The sequence below is a fragment of the Vanellus vanellus genome, assembly GCF_965231255.1.
Source record: "Vanellus vanellus genome assembly, chromosome: 26".
Classification (NCBI taxonomy): Eukaryota; Metazoa; Chordata; class Aves; order Charadriiformes; family Charadriidae; genus Vanellus; species Vanellus vanellus.
The window spans coordinates 4812948-4837351 of record NC_138931.1 but is presented as its reverse complement, the minus strand read 5'-3'; the positions used below and the strand labels follow the sequence as shown (position 1 = coordinate 4837351).

General features: G+C 51.9%; 2 protein-coding genes across 4 annotated transcripts; one reads left to right on the top strand and one right to left on the bottom strand.

The window, feature by feature from the left end:
- Positions 1–1397: 1397 nt before the first annotated feature.
- On the bottom strand, positions 1398–18505 carry TIA1 (TIA1 cytotoxic granule associated RNA binding protein). Of its 3 annotated transcripts, XM_082495664.1 has the most exons (13): positions 18326–18505; positions 13869–13965; positions 13315–13413; positions 12718–12772; positions 12514–12546; positions 11153–11240; positions 7444–7519; positions 5919–6027; positions 5352–5447; positions 5167–5251; positions 4441–4564; positions 3890–4029; positions 1398–1752 (listed from the first exon to the last, which is right to left on the bottom strand). In XM_082495664.1, the coding sequence occupies exons 1-13, from the start codon at positions 18349–18351 to the stop codon at positions 1629–1631; spliced, it is 1152 nt and encodes a 383-aa protein (XP_082351790.1). In that variant the 5' UTR covers positions 18352–18505; the 3' UTR covers positions 1398–1628. The 3 variants fall into 3 exon arrangements, with proteins under 3 accessions (XP_082351790.1, XP_082351791.1, XP_082351792.1); XM_082495665.1 differs by lacking the exon at positions 12514–12546 and having other exon boundaries at positions 18326–18504; XM_082495666.1 differs by lacking the exons at positions 11153–11240; positions 12514–12546; positions 12718–12772; ... (1 more) ...; positions 13869–13965; positions 18326–18505 and adding an exon at positions 8009–8210.
- A 448-nt stretch (positions 18506–18953) lies between these two features.
- On the top strand, positions 18954–23978 carry PCYOX1 (prenylcysteine oxidase 1; the record flags this gene model as incomplete). Its single annotated transcript, XM_082495846.1, has 6 exons — positions 18954–19044; positions 19135–19341; positions 20360–20534; positions 21480–21691; positions 21901–22053; positions 22336–23978. 6 exons carry the CDS (start codon positions 18954–18956, stop codon positions 22992–22994), a joined length of 1497 nt encoding a protein of 498 aa, XP_082351972.1. The 3' UTR covers positions 22995–23978.
- Positions 23979–24404: the final 426 nt, after the last annotated feature.

Below are 24404 nucleotides of genomic sequence, written 5' to 3'. Positions count from 1 at the left end.
CGTCCCAGCGCGCAGGCGCGCTGGGGCGCCCCCGCGGACTACACCTCCCGGCGGCCCCCGCGGCGCGTTTGCTGCAATAATTGACTTATTTCCCTCTTTTTTTCCCCCCGAATTCCATGAGAAGCCGCTTCCCTCCCGCCCGCTTCGACCCGGGGAGGGCGACAGGCGGACTCGGGGTCACAGCATAAGAAAAAAGAGCAGACAACACGCTTCGGCTTTGGCTTTTTTTTTTTTCTTTTTTTTTTTTTTTATATTTTTTTTTTTCAATTTTTGGGGGGGAAAAGTCCGGTCAAGAGGTAGGACAGAAAAGGTGGGGGGTTGGCCTCTGGGTGAAACACGCTCCCAGGGGTATTTGGGGTAATTTTCATACAATTCTTTAAAACCAGGAGTGGATGGAAGTTTATATTCTGAAACTCCCCGAGTGCGTATTGGATCATCCGCATGCAAAAGAGAAAAAAAATAAGGAAAAAAAAAATAAAAAATAAGATTTGAGTCATTACTCACGTCAAAGGTCTCAGCGTCCTACCTTTAAATAAGGAAACGTACAAAGGTGGCCAACGGTTGTGCAAAATCTTAATTTTTACATATTCAGTACACGTCAATGTAGAAATCGGTAAAAAAAAAAACAAAACAAACCAACAAAAAAACCCCACCCACCTCCCCCCCCCCCCCCGCAAAAAAATACCCCAAAAGACAACAACCCGGCTGGTTCGTAGGAATTTTGTCACATTTTAGTAACAGGATTTTTGCCGTCCCAGGGTGGAACATCCTCGCTCCCGTAAGGCAAAGACGACCCTGAAAAACAGGGAGATAGCACAGAACAAACCCCCAAAAACAGCTGAGATACAAGAAAAAAAAAAAAAAAATTAAAAATGATGTAAACTAATAATTTATCGTCGGAAAAAAACCCGGAGTAACCAACGGGGAGGCTTTGTACAAGAGGCTTTTGTAAAACAGACGGTGCAAAGGCTGAAGGCGGCTTCAGGATTCACACGATTTTGGCTTCTTTCTTAATTTTTTTCCTTTTTTTTTTTCCTTTTTTTTTTTTTTTTTTTTTTAACAACGCTTTTATAATACATTTGAGATCATTCGGAATGCAAACACGAAGGGCCCCCGCTCCTTCCGAGGCGAGCAAAGCCAAAACCAACCTTCAAAAACACCCAAAAAAACCCCGACAAAAAAACAAAACAAAAAAAAAAAAAAAAAAAGAAGAAAGAAAGGTCGACGTTGTGCAATCGGCTGCCCCCGGCTCCAGCGGCAGCGAGTCCCTGCAAATTCGCTGTGTTTCAAAACCGCGGATCTTAAGAAACACGTCAAAAAAGGAGGAAAAAAGAAGGCAAAAGTTGGCAGACATCCAGCATTTTGTGTGATTTTTTTTTTTGTTGTTGTTGTTGCTGTTTTCTTTTTGGTTGTGTTTTTTTTCTTTTTTTTTTTTTTTTAAACAATGCGGATGACAATTTCATGATTAAAAATGCTTTTTGTGTTGTCGTCGTCTTTGTTTCTCTCTCTCTCTCTCTCTTTTTTAAATAAATACATGGTTATCTGAGGCTTGATCTGATCAATCCTGGCTCGGCGACACTGCTCCCCGCGTCCTCTCCTCCTCCTCCTCCTCTTCCTCCTCCTCCTCCTCACGGCGCGTCGAATCCCGCCACGCGGTACCCGCTCTGCCCGGCCATCACGCTCCCGTTCTGCCCCTGCGGCGGCTGCACCCCGTAGCTGGCGCCCATCCACGCCGCCGATGACTGCGTCTGACTGCGGAAAGAGGAATTAAACCGCTTCGTTAGGCAAAAGAAGGAGGGGGGGGGCGGGGGGAGTAACGAGGCAGAACTTAACGGAGAATTTGGGGGGGGGTGACCCCATCCCCAGTTGCCGGGTACGGAAGGAGCCGGCCGGGATCCATGCGGTGCCCGCGGCAGCTGCGTCACATCTTGTCCTGGTTCGAGCGACACCGGACTTTATTTCTCTTCTACTGCTTGGGAAAACTGCACTTTTAGCAGACTCTAATGCGCGAATTTGTGCAAATATTGACTTTCTGGCCAGGCTGGAGAGTTGGGCGGAGAGGAACCTAATCAAATTCAACAAGGGCGAGTGTCAGGTGCTGCGTCTGGGGGGGGCGGGGTGGTGGAATAACCCCACGCACCAGTACAGGTCAGGGGCTGACCAGCTGGAGAGCAGCTCTGGGGAAAGGGACCTGGGAGTCCCGGTGGCCAACGGGATGCCCATGAGGCAGCAATGTGCCCTGGTGGCCAAGAAGGCCAATGGCATCCTGGGGGGCATCAAGAAGAGCGTGGCCAGCAGGTGGAGGGAGGTCATCCTCCCCCTCTGCTCTGCCCCGGGGAGGCCACATCTGGAGCGCTGTGGCCAGTTCGGGGCTCCCCGGGTCAAGAAGGACAGGGAACTGGTGGAGAGGGTCCAGCAAAGGGCTACGGAGATGATGAGGGCACTGGAACATCTCTCTGATGAGGACAGGCTGAGGGACGTGGGGCTTTGCAGTCTGGAGAAGAGAAGACTGAGGGGGGATCTTATCAACGCTTATCAATCCTTCAAGGGAGGGTGCCGGGGGTGGGAACAGTCCTTTCCCAGTGGTGCCCAGTGACAGGACAAGAGGGAATGGACACGAACATGACCATAGGACGTTCCATCTCAACCTGAGGAGGGACTTCTCTCCCGTGCGGGCGGCAGAGCACTGGCACAGCTGCCCAGAGAGGGGGGGAGTCTCCTACTCCGGAGCCATTCCAAACCCGCCTGGACGTGTCCTGTGCCACTGCTGGAGGTGCCCCTGCTCTGGCGGGGGGTGGCACTGGGGGAGCTCCAGAGGGCCCTTCTGACTCCCACCATTCTGGGATTCCAGCCAGCTATAGAATGCCGGTTTCAAGGTCTGAGTGGTTTGGATGTCCCCAGGTATGATGATGAGGAGGAGCGAGATCCGGGCATACCATGAATGTCACGATCCATATAAATTAGAAGGTTTGCAGAGGAGTTCTCTCCCTCTCTCTCTCTCCCCCTTTACAGCTGTGACCCTGAGAACTCCTTGCCCCGCTGTCGGACCCCGAGCACTTCCCTTCCTCCCGAAGCCGCAGCGCTCGCAGTGTCCCACATTGGCTGTCACTGCTGGGAGCGCACAGCGCCTACGGATAGAATGGGCTGAGCATAATCCCTGTGTGTTTTATACTGGTATCCGGATCAATATTGGTCCTTTAGTGTTACTAATGTTGGTTATCCGGCCTTATCCTATTAAATCTATTTATATTTCACCCCTCGGGTTTCCTTGTTTGGTCCCGATTCCCCTTCCTGGGTGGGGAGGGCTCCTGGGGCGAGAGAATAATTGTCTGAACGACAATAAATAGTTGTGGGTTCCTCAAACCGCGACAACGAGCAACCGCTCTGGCTTTCCGGGGGTAGAAGGAGGCAGTATTTTCAGAACCCAGCTCTAAGAAGCTCTATTATCCCTCCTTATCCTTACAACCTTTAGGTCCGACGCTCCTCTTCCTCGGTCCGTGCCATGGGCAGCGCGCAGAACGACCGTCCGTCCACCCGGCACCTCCCGCACACCCGCCCCGCTTCGGTTTGCAAGAGATCACATCCTCCTACCAAGAGGTTTTCCTTAAAAAGGTTCTTTTCACTGATTTCACACCACAGCTCCTTCAATAAAGGTGACAAAAGGCTCAGAGCGAAGCAGCGCTTTGATCCTACTGTCACCCCTGTACAAAGGGACGAGACGCTTCCAGTGGGACCAGGAAACTCCCAGGTAAGTCCCGGTCCTGCCGGCCACCCGCATAAAAGCGCAACAAACTACCGGATCCAAACCAGCAGCTTTTATGCTGGGACTGTCGCCCTCCCCCCCCCCCCCGGGGAAAAAATGGGGGGAAAAAAAAGCCCAAATACTCACTTAAATCCCTGCTGATTCCACGCTTGCCCGTACATGCCGTAGGCGGGGACCTGCCAGCCATTGGGCACGTACTGGCCGATCTGCGCGTTGCCGTACCACTGGCCCCACTGCCCGTACGCCGGCGGGTAGCCGATCTGGTTCTGCAACGGGAAAACATCCCGGAGTTAAGCCCCAGAGCCAAAAATCTCCTGAGAAAGCGGCGATTTTCGTCAACTCGCGAGACACCCTGCCTGCCCAGTCCGTCTGTGAGGGGGGAAACAGACGAGGCCGCCCACTAAAATCACACCGAAACAGCCACACAGACATTACGTTTCTCCAGATTTTTACATCACGCGTTTTTACATAACAAGAGGGGTTTTTTACATTCCAAGGGACTGAAGATCTTCGATCGTCCTTCAGAGAAACTGGCTCTGATGAAATAAAGGCATAGCGTAGGCGACGTGTGCTACGCCGAGCCTCCCGCCGCCCTGCACACCGATTTTTACAGCCACTCGACGGGTTTTCTAGCAAAGACTAATTAGCAAATTCTTTAGCAGAGGAGAAATTCTGACCTGCTGGACCGGGCTGATCATGTCCGGCGTCTCCTTCCCCCAGTAGCACTTCACCACATGTCCTTCTATAGTCGTTCCATTGACGGAAACGATGGCATGGGCGGCGCTCTCGTGAGAATTAAACCTGCCGAAATAGAAACGGTGGCAATATCAACAACTCACTCGGAGAGCAGCAGCCAGAAATAACCCCCAGCCAGTCCCCACTAGCCCGGCACCGGTTCGGTCGCTGTCAGAACACCAGCCCCGCTGCCGAGACGTTCTCCTGTCGTCCCCCCCATGGCAGGGACCGCTTGGCTACGGGCACTTTGGCCGTTTCAGCGTCCCAGTGCTCCCTAAACACATGGGGAAATCCCGCAGCAAGTCAATTTACAATTATTTCTGGGTTTTTTTTTTTTGGAGCCTCATCAACCAGGAGATGAGGATGCTTCCGGAAAAGACTCCAAAACTCTCAGACTCTAAAATCGTGAAGTCGCACCAGAGGAAGAGACCGAGATCGCTTAGTACGAAGGGCGCTGCGCCAGTTCGGATTGGGTTAAGGGTTTTTTTCTTAATCCTGCACCACAAGCCGTCACTCCCTCCTCGCACCGGGCTGCTGTCACAGTGAGGTGCTGTAAAGCATCCTCTCCTGTTCGCCACACCCCCCCCACGCTCCGCTGACACCAAAAGCGTCCCAAACCCCTTAATTCTTATTAAATTCATCAAGATGCCAACCGTACGCCAGCCTACCGTACAAAGGAGTAGCCTTTATCTGGGAAGACTCGAATTTCCATTATCTGCCCGAAGGGAGAGAAGGTCTGGCGCATGAGCTGTTCTGCAGCGGGAAGAAAGAGAGCGGGAAACAAAAAGTTAATGAGGCGCCGGCGGTGTCATCCAGAGACGCGCAACACGACGGTGGTTCGAAGCCACCGTACCTGTCAGTCCCGAGGTAACGCCTCCGCAGTACACGGTGCAGTTGCTGGGGCTGGACTGGTTGACCACGTCGTCGTAAGACAGTTGCTTGGCGTTCGCTTAAAGAGATTTTACAGAGCCGGTTCAGCGGGTCGGACACACGTTACGGAGAAATTCTAATCCCGGTCGGCAGGAGATGTCGAGCAGACACCTATCAAGCAGGTCTGATACACCCCATTTAAAATCTCCCCAACGGAAGCGCTCTCTTAGACACGGTCCCGCTTTGTCTCACAACAGACAGCTCTAAAAGCGAGGGAGCCAAGTTAAAAAGCCAGAGTCGTCCCAGACGAATAGGGAGAAAACAAACTTCCCACCGGAGCGTGCAGAAACCCACAGAATCCCCCCCTAGCGGTAAGACAGTCACTATAGCTACGGCAGCTGCTTAATTCAGGAGGTTTCAAACTGTTCGAGAGAGCCTCTGCCTTCAGTACCCACTTTCTCTCCTCCCACAGCCTCCACGGTTTGCAGCTCGCCCTTTCGCTTCCTCCTTAGCAGGAGGTTTGCAAAGAGGCAAATAACGGAGAACCTACATTCGTATGTGCTCTTTGGAGCCGGAGGCTTTCTCGTCGCCCAGTTCGTTCTGATTTGCCTTCCGCCGAGCCACTGACCGCCCATCTGCTGGATCGCATTCTCTGCATCCTGTCCACGAGAGAGGGAGGGAAGAAAAACCCACCGTCGGCCTCTCTCGCTTTTGCGATAGAGCCAAGCGAACGACATCACAGAATCACAGACCGGTCAAGGTGGGAAGGGCCCTCTGGAGCTCCCCCAGTGCCACCCCCCGCCAGAGCAGGGGCACCTCCAGCAGTGGCACAGGACACGTCCAGGCGGGTTTGGAATGGCTCCGGAGTAGGAGACTCCCCCCCTCTCTGGGCAGCTGTGCCAGTGCTCTGCCGCCCGCACAGGAGAGAAGTCCCTCCTCAGGTTGAGATGGAACATCCCATGGTCAAGTTTGTGCCCGTTCCCTCTTGTCCTGTCACTGGGCACCACTGAAAAAGGACTGTTCCCATCCCCCCGGCAGCCTCCCTTTAAGGATACATAAGCATGAAGAAGATCCCCCCTCGGTCTTCTCTTCTCCACACCAAAAAGTGCCAGCGCTCTGGCACCCTCAAAGTAAGGAATTTTTTCCTTATCTTCAGACAGAATTTCCTGTGTTCCCGTTTGTGCCTCTCGGACACCACTGAAAAGTGCCCATCCCCATCCCCTTCCCCCCGCCCTTTAGATACTGATAAGCATTGATGAGATCCCCTCCCAGCCTTCTCTTCTCCAGACTAAACAGCCCCGGATCTCTCAGCCTTTCCTTGTAACAGAGATGCTCCAGTCCCTGGATCACCCTCATCGCCCTCTGCTGGACCCTGTCCACCAGTTCCCTGTCCTTCTTGACCCAGGGAGCCCCGAACTGGACACAGCGCTCCAGATGTGGCCTCCCCGGGGCAGAGCAGAGGGGGAGGATGACCTCCCTCCACCTGCTGGCCACGCTCTGCTTGATGTCCCCCAGGATGCCATTGGCCTTCTTGGCCACCAGGGCACATTGCTGCCTCGTGGATAACTTGTCCATCAGGACTCCCAGGTCCATCTCTGCAGAGCTGCTCTCCAGCAGGTCAGCCCCTGACCTGTACCGATGCGCAGGGTTATTCCCCCCGAGGTGCAGGACCCTGCACTTGCCCTTGTTGAACTTCACGAGGTTCCTCTCCGCCCAACTCTCCGGCCTGCCCAGGTCTCGCTGTGTGGCTGCACAGCCTTTGTGGTGCGTCAGCCACCCCTCCCAGTGCTGTGTCACCAGCAAACGTGCCGAGGGTTCACTCTGTCCCCTCAGCCGGGTCGCTGATGAATACGCCGAACGAGACCGTACCCAGTGCTAACCCCTGGGGTACTCGCCCCGTGCTTTAGAAACGCCGAAGCCATACTAGAGCGTTTCGCCGAAGAGAGAGAAAAGCCTCCCCCTCGGCAGGAGGGCAAACGGACAGAGATCGGGACCGACAACGCTCCTTCCCCGCAGCGGCCGCTCAAAGTCACCCTCCGCTCTCCCGGGGCGCTCGAGAGCGGGCCGCAGCTTACCCATTTATTGAAGAAGGAAACGAAGCCGTATCCTTTGGATTTGCCCGTCGCCATGTCCTTAACCACACGCGCGTCTCTAAAAAGCAGAAAGGAGAGCCCGATTAGTGCCTTGGAAAGCCGGCCTTGCTAAAACGACAACTTGAGTCACACGTACAGCTTATTTTCATGTTTCACCTTTACTAACGTCAACTGTTTATTGCACCAGCAACACAGTCAAAGCAAAAGGCTTCTTTTTCTAAACAGAACTTTACTAATGCTTTGCCAGGTAGTAGCAAAATTAAACTTAATTGTGTAAACATGCAAATCAATAGCTTCTCTAACAAAGGTATGTACTTTACGACAGTTGGCTCCCGGTTCAAAACGCTTTTACAGACTGTTAAGACACAAAGCATGGTCAAAGCAGCTATTCAAAAGAATCACTTAAGGCACGTAGCTGACTAACATTAGCTGAATGGCTCTCTTTAACCATGCAATTTTTAAACTCGCTATTTGCCAACACATTCTACCTACTCATTCAAAATATTAAATAGAAAAAATGAAAAAAGATAGGAATTAAAAGGCATACGTCGCCTGTTAACTGAATTCTTTAATTTTCTCGGGTCAATTCGTTACCCCCTTTTTGGACTGTGGGCAGCTGTAAATTTTGAGAGATTGACATTTTCAGAAATTATTGAAGAAAATAAAACACCGCAACATTCACGTCTTAAAACTACATATTACACATCATTTAAACGGCATTTGTACAACAGCAATCATACAGGACTGATTGGAAACTACAAGATATAAAAAAAAGCGAAAAAAAATATAAAAATTTATAAAAGTAAATAAGAAAACTACAACGTTTGTCCACTGTGAACTGTAGCTTGTAGTTAGCCATGGCAATTCTGTCCATTCTTCAGAGACACTCTGCAAAATAACCAGAGCCCTATTATTTGAGATTGAGTTAAAAAGAGAACCCAGCTACAAGAGCTCAACCCCACTCGTGGAACGCCGTTGTACGGCGTTTCTCAGGCAATGCGCGTACAAGTTAGCCGAGGGTCGAGATGCTCTCGCCTCCAGGCCACCCTCTCCTCCCCTCCTTCGCCCCAACACATACAGGCATTAAAAGAACAGAAACGACAACATAAAAACCAGTCAGAAAGTCATGCAATGTAACTTACGGCCGTATAAAATTATAAGGTTCAGAGAAACTAGCGTTAACATGTGCACAACATTTAGCATTCCCAGACTGGCGAGAAAAGTCACAGTGAAGAGAAGGTTCGTTACACCCATTTTTTTGTGTTTTTTTTTAAACCTTACAGTAACTGCAGATGCTGTACCATAAGCCTAATTCTGGCATACGTTAGCCCATAGCGCTGACGCCATCGCCTCAGGCCCGAAAGCTACAGCCGTAATGTTATTTCTTTCTTCTTTTTGAGACACACACCCCCCGCCCCCTCCCCCTGTTTTCTTTCCCCCTTCTTGGCTTAGGTCAGAATTTGGGTCATACGTTACAAATTGCCTGAGAAGAGCCGCTTTGGTAAGCTTAGAGGGGTTTGCTCTGAAGAGCCTATAGAGGGAGGGGGGGGGGAAACTCATCTCTACTTACCCTCAACCGAAAACTTTGAAAATAAAAGACTTGAGAACAAGTGAAAACATGCGTACGGCAAGCATAAAAGGAAACCACAATGAAAAGTGTGCTTTTACAGTGATTAAAAAATCCAGATGCAAAGAATTACCAAAATTTCTTATGCGCTACTCATGCAGTAGGTTCAACCTCCGTGTCATTAAAAAACAAAAAGCTCAGTTTAGCACCAACAAAGACAATGTTAAAAACAAAACAAAACAAACCAAAACAAAATCGGGAAATATTCCATTAGCACCACATTTCCAGAAACTAGTCACTGATGAAGAACAGGGAAAGTCAAGTAACTTTGTTCGACCACTTAGGAGACAGGAGCAGGATTTTTTCAGGTTGAATTTAAACAAGTGTCGAAAAATCGAGGTCCCTTTGTCTTTATTGACCACCCCGATATCGGAACAAGAGTTCAAAGGAGTCACTAAGGAAACAATTCTTAATCTTATAATGCTTTTGTGGGAGGAAAAGCACTGAGTTTTGTTTTGCACGGGCAGTTGGAGCCAGGGCAAACCGCGAGTTTTCCACCTGTTAGCTCTGCAGCCGTGCACCGAGTGCCCCAAAAGCCAGAGCTTCCCCGTCACCACCACCACGCAGCACCAGCTCGGCGTCCAAAAAGCTCTGCTGGAAAAGACGGGACAACGGGCCGGGCCCCAGAAATACAGACGCGTGGACCAATGCTCACTGTGATTTTATACTCTCCCAGCTCACATTGAGATGTTACTTTTTGCGTTGGGCTCAGGAGAGGTTTTGGTTTGGTTTTTTTTTTTTTTTTGAGGGGGGTCGTTTGTTAAAGGCGACTGTGCGTTGAACCGTCACCTCAGAAACCCAGCGCTGACTCGGCTCGGGGAAACTCTTTCCCAGCTCCCTCGCGGTCCCACCAGCGCGTCCGTCTAGTCCTGCCTCCCTTTCACCCTCATTCCAGCAGTTCAGATCTACTTTAAGAGTCCCTCGTCCCTTCCGGCCAGACCACATTTGGGCAGAGGATAAATGGACTCTCCTTACGAGTCCGGCCCTCTGCGTTTCCTGGAGGACAATTACAAAAGATGCAGTCAAGCATTATAGTTGTCTGAAGCAAGTCACATTCAGATCACAGATTTGTTTTTTAAACCTTATCATAAGAGGAAATCAAGCTGGCATTAAAAGAGTAAAACACTGGACTCTTGAAGGGAAAAAAAAAAACAACAAAAAACAAACTTACTTCAATTAAATGCTTCACTACACAACACTCCAAAGCACTCTATGTTCTCTTACATCACCATCAAGAAACTTCAATGTCCAGTACAGACAACACTACAAGGAAAATTAATGGTTTACATTCGGAGGATGGAATGAACGAACCGCTCCTTAACTCTTGCTACACCCTGACTACAACAAGCGGGCAGGCGGGAGACCTGCGAGCACCGCTCCCCGTCTGTAACGAGTTCGCTCGTTACACCATCGCTCGGCGCCACTGGGACGAGCGCAGCTCCTTGACCCGACATGCCCCGCGATTTTGGGGGGGAGCCCTGCGGGTCAAGGGCTCGCGCTGACCTGGCGCCGAACGCTTCAAGGCCGCTCTAGCTGCAGCCTCCGGCTGCCACAACGAGTCTTGCGCTAAAAAAAAGGGTTCGTTTTGTGGGTAATGGGAATTTAATGGCAAAAAAACCACATTGGCTACGGGTGGCCGGCACACCACGGCTAACAAAAAAAAATCCAAAGCCTCACAAGACGGGAACGTGCAAACGGACTCGGTCACAAACCGTACAGCGTGATGGTGATCTGAGCGCTGCGGGGGGCCGGTGAAATGCAAACCCCGGGTTTTAGGAGTCAATTTTTTCCAGCGTTGCTTTGCCAAACGAGGCAAGGAGGATAAAACCAAAGCAAGTTGGATGCAACTTTTCTCGGAGAGCAGAACAAATACTACTATAAAAGAATCGGGTTACACATCCCTGCGCCTAACGCCCGACTGTTCAGGCTCAAGTCGCTGCATGAACAGATGAATGTATCTTCCTGCACTGCCACAACTCTCTTTTTTTTTACTTACTGAAACATAAGGCTGCCTCCATTTAGGAGAGATAACTTTTAGTGTATTTGCCCTAGGAAATTACTTACGATATTCTTCCAAACGGCGCAAAAGCTGCTTTTATATCTTCGGTTGTAATTTCTGGACTGAGGTCTCCGACAAAGACATGGAAATGGTCTTTTTGGGAAAAAGAGACAAAAAGGATCTTAGCATTTGAAGGCGACCCCTGAACACGCGCGCGCGCGCACGCACACAGAGCACAGCAATCTCATTTCCAGCTATTATTAAAAACTACACGAAGACTAGAGTTTACTAGGAAACAGCATTTACTGCTGCTCAGAACAGATCCTTTGCTTGGCAGCGCTACGGAGGCAGTGATTTTAACAATACTACAGCGACACACAGCATTTACGTTCGGTATTTTACAAACTGCTTTTACGACCAGTCAGGATTTACCGTACAAAGTCTTAAGCTATTTACTTAACGTGCCAAGACTACACGAACGTCCTTCTCTCCGTACGCTAGCGTTACGCTTCGGCACGGCGGGAGATAATTAGCTATTCAAAATCCCATCGGCTGAAACGTCTGGCAGTTTCAAGAAAGGTAGGGTAATGCTCGTTCTAGAGCGGGATGTTATTTTGAACCTAACCACAATAGGTCGTGAAGAACAAATAACAAAAAAAAAAATACCTTGCATTGCAACAGTTTGCTGTTAAAGAATTTGAGTTCCCAAAAGCCAAGAGTTTTGGTTGCCCAGCCAATAGACCATGTGAATCCATGTGAATTCAACGTGTGTGAATCCATGTGCAAGTGAACTAAGACCGAAGGCAACAGAATGGAAACAGTAATCCCTTCAATCGATAGCAGAGCCATAAAAAAAACCACGCACCCAAGAGAAACGCAAGTCCTGTGTCTAAGGAGTTTTCCGCTCCCATCAAACAATACGTCACATTTCATCCCAGCAATATACAGACTTGTTTGGCATACAGCAGATATGAAACTCTCGAGTCCACCCGGATGCTGAGGCAGTTTAGCCCCACTCGCCCACAGAAATCCCAAGCTGGCCGAGAACAGCGGCGATCCGTAGGCTTGGCCGCGAGCGGCGGGCGATGGAGCCCAATTCGGGATAAAGTCTAAATACTCCCACAGAGCCTGTCCGCAGGAGCGCAGGCTGCAGCCTCGCAGGGAGCCAACTGCCTCAGCAGCGGGGGACGAGGGGTTTGGGGGTTACTTTTTTTTTTTCCTCAACGGCACTTGCGACAAACAGCCGGAGATTAGCACCAGAACTAAAGAGTGGACACTAGATCGCTTTCCGGTGCTACAGGGAAATGAAAGGGAAGTGTTTCCATAGAAAATAAATTCATAACGAACAAAAACCCCGCACATAGCTTCAGGTGGTTAGTGAATACCCTCGAGAGATTTCATTTTATGTTTAAGAAGATACAATTACCTTGTGAACGCTGTGTGTTGACAACGGTACTACCTGATGACAAAGATTAGATTTGTTCTTAAGTTTATTAACACAAACACATTAAATAATATCTTAGGACTACGATCAAAACGTTACTGCATATAACCGTGCGGTGCTTACTGTTTATGTTTAAAAACTACTTGTACAAATGAAGCACGTACTCAAAGCGTAAGCGACACTTACTGCTGGTGTCTTTCTTCTGGCTGCTGGGGGTCGTCGCCCAGTTCACTTTGACCTCCTGCAAACGTCAGTCGCTCACGTTAGATCAAGCAAAGCCCACCTACGCTCAGATACCTCCGGCGCTTCATTCTGACGCCACAGGGGCACCAGACGCGCAAGTCCGGGGTGAAAGCTCAAGTTTAAGACACGTTTTTCGGGAGAGGGTTCGTTCTTCCAAACTGCGTTCCACTGGTCATGATCAAAGACGGGGAACAGAGCCGGTCTGGGAGTTGGGTTTGGTCGGGCGGGTTTTTTTGCAGGGGTGGGGAGGGAGGGACGTTGTCCCAGTAAGGTTGGCAGAGTTAAAATACTCATTACGCCCGACATCTCTGAGCTCTCCCCGTCCTACATCCCCACCTCCCTCCCTCGGCATTCTTCCTACAACAGCCTAAACAGCTTTTCTGCTTAGTCGTGTCACGTTAAGACCAAGCGCAGTGCCCAACATTTGCAGCGTATCCAGGCGGTCTCTCAAGCGCTATTTCACCCGCTGGTATTTCACCCGCGTGACCTGAGACAGCCTGATTTTCAGCTCCAACTCACCCTGTAGACATGACAGCTTACCTTACCCATTATCTTCCGGCCGTTCATAGCAGCCAGCGCTGCAGCCGCGTGCCGGTGCTCGTAGAACTCCACAAAACAGTAGGGATCGTTTCCAGCTGTCTGAGAAAGGAAACAAACAAAGGATTTAGTGATACAAACCTCTTCAAGCCGTACCCTCACTACTCTACTCAGGTCTTTATTCGTTACACCTAAATGTCTCAAAACGCGTAGGCTTTTTCACTCTACACTGAGACCGTGTGCCAACGCAGATCCAGGAGGTTTCAGTTCTGCTTTAAAAAGGTTAAAGTAGGGCAAAGCAGAACTTTTCAAATCTCCTCTACATCACCCCCGTATATCAGCCTGCTCACCCCCTCTCACAATATACCCCCCTCCTTAAATTTAACGTCTGATACGAGGCAGAAGTGATGCCCCAAGTACATGACTCTGATCTCCAGCCTTATCACATCCCTTTAACGCAGTCATGCCATACTTCCGGTGGAATCCTGAAACGCGCAAGGACGGCCCAAAGCCCTTAGCTACGAGAAACCTGAAAATCATTAGGTGAAGGCTCTTACATCCATTATCATTTTGCAGTTTTTGCACGGTCCGATCTGGCTGAACAGCTGGAGGATTAGAGCTTCTGTCACATCTCTTGACAGGTTCCCCACGTACCTATAGGAAACAAATACAAAGTTAGAAGCCGTCCTGACGCTCCAGTCTGCTCGTCAGTAACTGAGCAAGCGCGGCCCAAAGTTGTTCCCCGAACACCCAACCCACCATTTCCCCAGCTGCCCCAGGAGCTCGACCCGGTGTTTAGCAAGCACATTACAAACTATTTAGTCAGTCCCTTTCAAAAAAGGACATCTCGTTTGAAAGCGTTACATCTGCCTGAAACAGCCAAGGGCGAACGTGCTCAAGTGTGGGCATTCCCCCGTCCTACTCCATGTGAAAGGATCAGCCTCCTCAGGCGCAAACACAGCCCGGACCCCTGCTCCAATTTGGGATTTTGGCATTCTCAGCGACGAAGAGATCATCCTTGATCCACAGGGGGGTTGGTTTTGTTGTTTTTTTTTGTTGTTGTTGTTGCTAAGCCCAAGTCATGGGATTTTTTAAAAAAGCACACAGAGAAACCTCAGCTCCAAAGGTGTGGCAGCACCTTTCCGCAAAGGAACGTTATGTGGCAAACCACGGCCGCTGCAAGGAGAACCACAGCCAAATCGCGCTGCTGAAACCACGTCAATAAATCAGCAATCCTCGCCGCCTCGGTGCAAGAGTTGCAAAGATGTTGTAAGAAAACAACGAGGCGGCAAAAACAGGGACTTCTCGCGCCCCTTCTGTTGACACAAGGCTGCAAACAGCCTTCCTGACCAGGTGGACGTGCTCCAATATTTGGTTTAGTAGAGGAGAGAATGGGAGAACAAGACACGCGGCCTCTGTTTTCCTGTCAGAAATGACCCCGCAAGCTCTGTATTAATAGTTTGAACAACTATTTTAGGTAGGACTCAGAATTGTACTCCTTCTTGAAATCAACACGTGCTTTGCCAGAATCAGATCGTCACAGACATCGTCTCGCTCAACAGAAAACTTCTGACGAGGTATCCTTAAGCAGCAGGGGGTTTGTGCACTTCCATTAAGGCAATTAACTTTGTGCTCGGTTAACACCAGGACGTTCTACCCCACATGAAGTTCGACCGAGAGTCATAACTGGCGACACTTCTTTTTCTCCCTCTTTTTCGTTTAATATTATCGCTATTTGGATAATGAATAAGCCAAGGCACTAAAGCAGCGAGACTCTCCCCTCACCTTCTAGGTCTAAGTTTATTAACAGTTTATTTGCAACTGAAATTTTCCTACACAGGGTGCCTAGGCCCTGACCTTTGCACTCACGCTGGATTTTCACCCCAATAATCAGACCGGCGTCTCCTGAAGCACTCCCTACCTTAACACTGGATTTAGCTGGAAAAAAGCAGGGTTTAGGCAAGCAGTCTCTGGCAGCCCCATGAATCTCTGTACGGACAGACTTTTCAAAATGCATCCTTGAATTCTTGATTGCAGCAAAATATATATGTGTACATACACGTACAGAGAGCGAGCGCATGTGGAACTGCATGCTAGATGCTGACCTACGTAAAACCAAATCTCGGCTCCTCGTGCACAGACACGGTCAAGACCTGCGTCCACGCAAGCAGGAACGACGCACCGAACAAGAGCGTTCTGCGAAACCCTAAAAAAGGGGAGGGGGAACCGTAAAGCACATCGGGCACTCAGAGAAACAGCTTAACCGTGTACAAATTCAGCAGCACTTTTCTCCTGTTACTTGTCAGCGTAAACTCATTACCCATAGCTGCGTACATCTGCTGCCCGCTCTCTGCAACCAGAGCAAGTCTGGAGAGGTTTCGCCAGTCCACGAGCTGACAAACTACAACAAAGTCCTGCGATACTATCAACCGTGCCAAGGTGGATGGGAAAAACGCAGAGCTGTAACCCCCCCTGAGCAACAATCCCTGTCTTCTTTTCTCCGCTGCACTCTCTCCGTGCCACACTCGAACTGTTTGATCACCCAAACCTTTCCACGGAATTTCACTGTATCTCTCTTTCCGCGTAGCTGGCACCGGGACAGGGTCCAGCACACCCGGACCTTGTCCTGGACCAGTTATACACAAAATAACTGAGTGACGAGGTGACCCTGCCAGGTAGGGACAACTAATACGGGAGGAGGAGATCTCTTCTGCATGACAGCTCTGTCCTCCCCTGCACCTTTCCCTTCCCTCTCTTTGCTGCTAATTGGATTCTCATTAATGAGTCGGTCGATGTTTCTTTGCAGATGAAGGACTACGCTGCAGAAGGCAAACTATGCCGATAACTCCATTTATTCACTGCACATTGATCAGTACACGCCTTCTTGAAAAGTAATACCAAACTACTGAGTGTTACCACGTCTGCCTCTTTTCAGCCACACAAAGTAAATCAGAAGTACACGTATTCCGCAAGCACCTACACGCGTATACGAAAAATACAAACAAGAGGTCTTTGTAAAGTTCAAAAACACTGTCTGCCTTGTAACCGCTCTTCAAATTTATAATCTCTGCTGTTGAAGAGCGGCTTTCAAGGAAGGCAACTGGCCACGTGAAAATGAGCTGCCTATCCAGGAAATCATTTACGTAAGTAACACAGCTCCTAACCTGCTTCGAAACGCCAAGGCTCTGACAGCCCCCCTCCTTTCAAAGAAACAGGTTCAGTGGAAATTGCAAAAACAAGAAGTTACTTCCAACATCGTCTGGAATCCCTTCCAGAAAAACAACTTAAAACGTGCTAAGGGAACTAAAGAAAAAGGCACCTGGGTTGGAGACCGCTTTGGTGGCCCCTCAGGGCACAGCACGACAACGCAGGGGGAGCGCCGTAAGGTACGCCCAGGTGGGGTTTCTGTAGCACTACCTACAGAAATTCTCCCGCCATCAAATATTTTAACACACACTTCACACCCGTGCTGGAAAGAGATTACTTGGAGCTGCTTTTTCTTCCTTCAAGCTGCTCGTTTCTAAACCCAATCTGGGCAATTCAGCTTGTCACAATCCTCCACACGACTTAAGAAAGTCACTGGGAGCGATTCAGAGAAATACCGTTCTCGGCGCGTTGCTCAATACTCAGTTCTGCAGCTCAGAAACCCAGCCGTGTTTGTGCAACGAGCCGCACGTGCTCAAGGCCAGACAATTCATGCCCTCGAGCACACCCCGTGTACTGCCGAGACCACTAGACTCCAAACAACCATTTCACTGGGACAGGGGCAAACACATCTTTCTAAATAAACATGCAAATATGCCAACAGGCCTGACCCGTGTTTGCAGACGCCAAGAATAGATCCAAAAAATGCACGCACTGGAAAGACAACGGGATTGTATACGCAGGGAGGCAGACAAGTGTTTACTGCTAAAGAAAGCCTGGACCAGAGGCGCTGGCATAAGTCACGTAAGAGTCTTGTTTTCCTGCAGCCACCCAGCCAAGTCATTTATCAACCCTCGGGGGTAGCTGCAGCCACTGTCCAAGGGCAAAACTTTCCCCTCGGCTTGGAAAGTTTCCCTCCTCCTCGTGTCTTCCCTCAACTCCTGTGCCGAGACCAGAGATCAGAGCTTACGCAAAGGTGGAACAGAGAAACCGGAGCCTGTGATTCCCCTGATCTAAAGGAGGGAAACCACTCCTGGAGAGAAACGCGCAAATAAGACGTGCACAGGAGCTCTCCCGTGCCTTTCAAACACAGCCGGCTGCGGGAGCTACAGCCGAAAAAGTCCAAAAGCCTTTTGACAGCGGCGGGTGTCAGCCGCCTAACACCGCCAGTGAAGCGGCTTGTCATTACAGGAACCCCATTTGTGATTGTAACGAGGCGAGGAGCTGCCCTACAGCTACGATTAGTTCCCGGGGACAGGACGGGCTGGCAGCGTGCTTGATGAACACTTGGACAAGCGCCGATTTCGGGGGCAAACACTCCCCCCCCCCCCCCCCCGGGTTTATTTCCATCAAGCTGTTGAACGTGGCAGTGGGGATGCAGCTGTTGGCCCAGGCCAGCCCCCCCAAAACCCCACCACCACCCCGATCCCCCCGTGAGGTAACATAACCCAGAGATGGCAAAATTCAGCCAGATGCTCGCAAAAACGTACAGGGAGGGGGCGTACATCTCCCCAGCCCCTTTCCCTCCAGATGTGAGGTGGGGAGGCCCGGGAGAAAGCCCCGGGCTGAGGGGAGAAAGGCGGAGGACGGCACTGGGAAGCAAGGCAGGGGAGGGGAATGGCGGGGCTCGGGGCGGATCCGGGCCCGGCCGGGCTCCCGCCGGCTCTACCGGGCCCGTCCCGCCCTGAGGGGATCCGGGTGCCCCGCAGCCCCTGCGGCGGTGGGCAGCCGTCCCCCTCCCTCGGCACTGAAGGCGGCTGAGGGGGGTCGTTGCCCGTCGCGGTGGCCCGATCGCGCCTGAGGGGAGCCCGGGGCCGCCCCTCCCCGCGGAGCCGGGAACAATAGGCGGTCTCGCCCCCTCCCCACTCACAGGGTCTTGGGCATTTCATCCTCCATGGTGCCGCCGCCGCCCACCGCCCAGCCCCGGCTCTTCACGCCCAGCCGGGCCCCCGCCGCCCCGTGCGAGCCGTTTAGGGCAGCCCGAGCGCCGCCGGCCCCGCCGAGCCCGAACGGCGGACAATAACCCCAATGGTCCTCGCAAGATGGCGGGCGGCGGGCGAAGGGGGCCCGGCCCGCCGAGAGGGGGGCGGTAACGCGCATGCGCCGCGAGGCGGTGGGGCGGCCTGGCCTCCCCATGCGTCTTTCCCGCGCATGCGCCCTCCCGCCGCCACCCGGTAACCGCTTAACGTTTCTCCCCCCCCCCCCCCCCCTTCTCTTTCTCGGTGGCAGCGGGGGGAAACGGGCCTGGCTTCTCCTCACGTAAAAATAAAAATAAAAAATAATAAAAGAATTAAACGTGGCGGGGGGAAAAAGAAGTGATGTGCGCCGCCCGGGAATCGAACCCGGGTCGCAAGAATGGGAATCTTGCATGATACCACTACACCAGCGGCGCCGGTGTAAAAACCCTCGCCGCCCGCCCTCATGTCTCTGCCCCGCCCGGCCCCGCCGCCGCGGCGGCGACCAGCTGACGGGGCGGCCCTGCCCGCCCAGCCAGCGCCATGCCGGTCCTCCGCCTCCTCCTGCTCCTCGCCGCTCTCTGCCCGCCCGTCCCGGGCCGCCGGCCGCAGCGCGATGCCCCCGGGAAGATCGGTATGGCGGCGGGAAGATGGGGGGGGGGGGGGGAGGGAAGATGGCGGCGTGTGAGGGGCAGCGCTGACGGCCGGTGCCCGGTTCCTCCAGCCGTGGTCGGCGGCGGGATCGGGGGCGCGGCGGCCGCTTTCTTCTTGCGGCAGAAGTTCGGGAGGAGCGTGCGGCTGGAGGTGCTGGAGAAGGCGGCGGTGGGGGGGCGGATGGCCACGCTGGAGGTGGAGGGGGACGACTACGAGGCGGGGGGGGCCGTGCTGCACCCCCTCAACCTGCACATGAAGCACTTCGTCAAGGAGCTGGGTGAGTGGGGGGGCGCCCCCCTCCCTCCCGGCCCCCAAATCACCCCCCAGGGATGCTCCCGGTCCATCTCTCCCGCTCTGCTGGGGGACATCCCCACCGAAAACACGCCTTGGTTGCCCCCCATCCTCCCCCAACGTCCCCTTAAATCTCCCCCCCGCAATATCCTTTCCCAATATCCCCCTCCCCAATATCCTTCCCTAGCATCCCCCCTCCCAATATCCCTCCAATATCCTTCCCCAATATCTCCCCCCACCCAATATCCTTCCCCAACGTCCCCACACATCTTTTCCCAACTTTGCCCCCCATATCCCCCTCCCCATCCTTTGCCAACTTTCCTCTTTGTATCTCCCCCCGCAATATCCTTCCCCAATATCTCCCCCCCAATGTCTCCCTCCCCAATATCCCCCCATCCAATATCCTCCCCCCAACATCCTTTCCCAAATTTCCCCCTCAATATCATTCCCCAGCATCCCCCCTCCCTCTATCCCTCCCCAATATCTTTCCCCAATGTCTCCCTCCCCAATGTCCCCCCATCCAATATCCTTCCACAACATCTTCCCTCCCAGTCTCCCCCCCAATATTCTTCCCCAGTATCTCCCTCCCCCATATCTTTCCCCAATATCTCCCTCCCCAATATCCTCCCATCCAATAGCCTTCCCAACATCCACCTCCTCCCCCCCAAATCCTTAACCAGTCCCCCCCTTCACGGTACCCCGTACCCCTGGGAAAAGGAGACCCGCATCCCAGTGGAAATGGGACACCACCACCATCGCCTCCCACCATGGGCGATGCATTAATCACATCATAAAGGTCCAAAAGTCGCCGTAAATAACTGCCTGGCTCCTGGTCAAGGACTAATTCCCCCGTCCATGTCCTGGAGATCCAATCTTTAATTGCTCACCCTTATCAACGCACAGCTAGATTGGCCCGGGGAATTAAAATCGAGGCGTAAGACAGTTTAGCTCGACACAAGCTCTACCTTTCCTTAAATTACCTTTTTCTCGCCGCGTTCCTCGAGGCCTCTCGGTTGCCCCGGCACGTGGCAGCCTCGCGGGCATTTATAACGGGGAGGAGTTCGTGTTCGAGGAGAGCAGCTGGTACATCGTCAACCTTCTCAAGCTCTTCTGGCGCTACGGGCTCAACCCCCTGCGCATGTACATGTGGGTGGAGGACATCCTGGACAAGTTCATGCGGTACGTCGGGCCCCCCGCGAGGGAAAAGATGGGGAAGCGGCCACGGGAAAAGGTGCGAAACCTGCTGCCGAGTTGTAAAAAAAAAAAAAAAAAAAAAAAAAAGTAAAAAAAAAAAGATGAAATCATCCCAACGCCATTGAGAAAGGAGTCTCTTGTCACCCTCTCCTTTTTCTTAGGAAAAAGGTCAAGAGAAGTGCTGTCATCTTCAAATGGGTATAGCAATCACGAGAGGCTGTGGTGGAAAGGCACGTTAGGTGTGGGATGTCGCAGAATCATAGATTCGTTGAGGTTGGAGAGGACCTTCGAGTCCAACTGTTGACCTAACACCGCCCAAACCCACCACTAACCCATATCCCTCAGCACCACGTCTACATGTCCATTAAACACCTCCAGGGATGGTGACTCCACCACTGCCCTGGGCAGCCTGTGCCAGTGCTCGACAACCCTTTCTGTGAAGAAATTTTCCCCAATATCCATCCTAAACCTCCCCTGGCACAACTTGAGGCTCTTTCCTCTTGTCCCATCGCCTGTTCCTTGGGAGAAGAGACCGACCCCCCCTCGCTACCCCCTCCTGTCAGGTAGTCGTAGAGAGCGAGAAGGTCTCCCCTCGGCCTCCTCTTCTCCAGGCTGAACCCCCCCAGGTCCCTCAGCCGCTCCTCACCAGACGTGTGCTCCAGACCCCTCACAGCTCTGTTGCCCTTCTCTGGACACACTCCAGCGCCTCAGTGTCTGTCTTGTGTTGAGGGGCCCAAAACTCAACACAAAAATGCTTTGATTAGAAAAGAGCAGTAAATGCATAACGAAGGTCCAGGTTTCCATAGGCGTGTACCGAGGGCTTGTCCTCCCTGCTGCTCCCACGAAGGGCTGGGAGATCCTCCGCGGCTTCCGAGGGCGACAAAGATAATTAACCACGCCCGAACGCCTATTTCTTGTCTCCGGTTAAAGGATCTATCGCTACCAGACGCACGACTACGCCTTCAGCAGTAACGAGCGCCTGCTGCACGCCCTCGGAGGGGACGACTTCACCCGCATGCTGAACCAAACCATCGACGAAGCCATGCAGCGAGCCGGCTTCTCCCACAAATTCATAAACGAGGTGGTTTGTCCGGCCATGAGAGTCAATTACGGCCAAGGCATCGACATCAACAGTTTCGTAGGTGAGCGGTTGGTAGGAGAACCTCCCGACGCGTCTCTCCCGGGGACCTCGTGCTCTTCATGGGTATTGGGATTCTGTGCCCCAAAAGAATTGGTTTTGGTTTGTTTGTTTTTTTTTTTACTTTCCCCCTTAATTTTCCACTTTCTTTGGAAATACTCCCCTACGGGATGACACCGAACAACCGTTCTAATAATGGTGGTTCCTTTCTAGGTGCTGTTTCCCTGGCAGGGGTGGAATCGGGCCTTTGGTCAGTAAAAGGGGGGAACAAACTTGTCTGCACTGGCCTTATCTACGCCTCCAAAGCTGAAGTGATCCCTGGCACCGTTTTGTCTATAGAACCAAAAATCCGACCCAGACCCACGGGTGAGTTGAGTTTGCTTTCCCTTCGGTGGGGAGGGGAACGGCTGGAGAGGCGGTGGTGGCCTCCGGCACCGCTCGGCTCCAGCTGAAATTGGGTTTTCCTTGGTTTTTTACGATGAAAGATAAGCCGCGATGAGTTTGTAAAGCTACTTCGGCTCCCAACAAGGCGTAATTAGCCTAAACGGGACGGGATTTTATACGCCTGATGTTTGTCAGAGGGACAACCGGGCTTCCCTCCAGCCCCGGAGTGGGATAACCAAGATCTTCTGCCCCTCTTCTCCCCAGGAGACCCGGTGAAGCTCTACCACGTCACCTACAACACTACGTCGGGTCTAACGGGGGACACGTACGACATTGTCGTCATCGCTGCTCCGCTGAGCCGCAAAATGGCCAACATCACCTTCAAGAACTTTGACCCTCCTGTCCCAGACTTCCCGAATCCTTACCACCAGACTGTCACCACTTTGGTGCACGGACGATTAAACGCCTCTTTCTTCGGTTACCGGGATCCGTCCGCCTTTCGTTTCGGTGCCATCTTCACCACGGAGAATCCCAAACTCTTCATCAACAGCCTGGGGGTGGTGTCTCCGGTGGAAGACGGCAGCGGTGAAGGAAAGCCGCCCTCGCCATTGGCCGTCTGGAAGGTGTTTTCGAAGGAAGTGCTCACCAAAGAGCAGCTGAACTTGCTTTTCTCCTCCTACGACTCGGTCAAAGTGAAGAAGTGGTTGGCGTACCCCCACTACAGCCCCCCGGAAAAATGTCCTCCCATTGTTCTCCATGACAAACTCTACTACCTGAATGGCATCGAGCGTGCCGCCAGCGCCATGGAGATGAGCGCCATCGCTGCCAAAAACGCCGCCCTCCTCGCTTACCACCGCTGGTACGGCAACACCGACAGGATCGACCAGGAAGATTTGCACGAGAAGCTGAAAACGGAGCTCTGAGCCTCATGGAGCCACCGGCAGAGTGTCCACACTACGACCTCTGGAGACACGGATCGCGCACTGTAGCTGTTTAACCACAATTAAAGCTAATGAACGAGGGCACTCATTGGGCTCTTAAGAGGGGACACTCGGCCAACTCACGACAGACCGGACCAGCCGGGAAAAGGCGGAGGAAGCTTTCCCGAGCGAGCTGGTCCTTCCTCCAGGAAACTCCTCTGGCCCTTCCTCCAGGAAACGCCTTGATCTATCCCCAATTGAGATTAAAGACGATGTTTTAAATGCCGTATTGACCCCAAAAGTGCCCTCCACGGCCAGGAGTCTGCCAAACTCAGGACCTGCGTCACTGTGATTAACCCCTGTGCGTCGCTTTCCCTTTCTGGGTGTGTTTCGGGCAGGGGAAAAAAAAAAACAAAACCAAACTTCTTGACTGTAAATCTCTCTGCCTCAGCTGTTTTCTGAAGGGTAAATCCCATAGTTGTTGCTTGGGGTGGGATTAGCGCGGTGGAAATCAGGGCTGCGTTCTTAATTTGCTTCCAGAACAAGTGCTGTAGCTTAGGGGTAGGGGGGAACTGGTCTGCTGGGAGCGTGTGAGTTTCCAAAACGGGGCGGTAAGCGAGCAAAAAAAAAAAAAACCAACCCCACCATGTCCTTTGCTTTGTCAAAAGTTCAAAAGCGTTAATAATTTAGATGAGCTGACCCTGCAGCGGGGCACCGCTGGGTTTGGGTAGCTAAAACCCCCTTTCCATGAAAATATTGCATCCCTTGACTGTATCTAATATCGCTGTGATACCTCAACCACGTCCAAACATAAAATTTAGGGTTTAATAATAAAATTAATGCACTGTTTGGAAAGTAATCTGGCATACGATGGCATTCTTTGTGCCCAGGGCTCACCCATCCGACTGATCTTGTAGTCCGGCCGCATCCTCGCTGTGCCACGATGGCTGCAGCAGCAATAAAATCTAAAAATAATATTAAATATTACTGTACTTACAGCCCACAGAGCAGAATTTGCGCTGCGGGGGCCCTCTCGCCCCGGGTGAGGTAACTCTGGAAAGCGAACTCGGGATTTGTACTCCCCATGCCCGAAAAAGGCTTTGTGACGCAGCAGTTATCACTCCACCGTCTCATTTTCTGAGAAAACCACTTGATTTCTGCCCAAAGTTGGCTTTCTACTGGTTTTGGGATCCTTAATGGTGCTCGAGAAAGCGCTTAGTGCCTCTGTGTATTAAAAATGCGGTGACAAACAAGACCACCCCCACCAGTAGAGGGCTGTGAGTGAGTTTGCTCACAAAACCAAACCAAACCGGCCCATTTCCACCCGGCTCCCACTTAGGAAAAAAATCCCAAAGCTTGTTCATCCCGTTCAGCCCCCACAGGCTTTGGTTTCTGCCCCACAACTCCGCAATG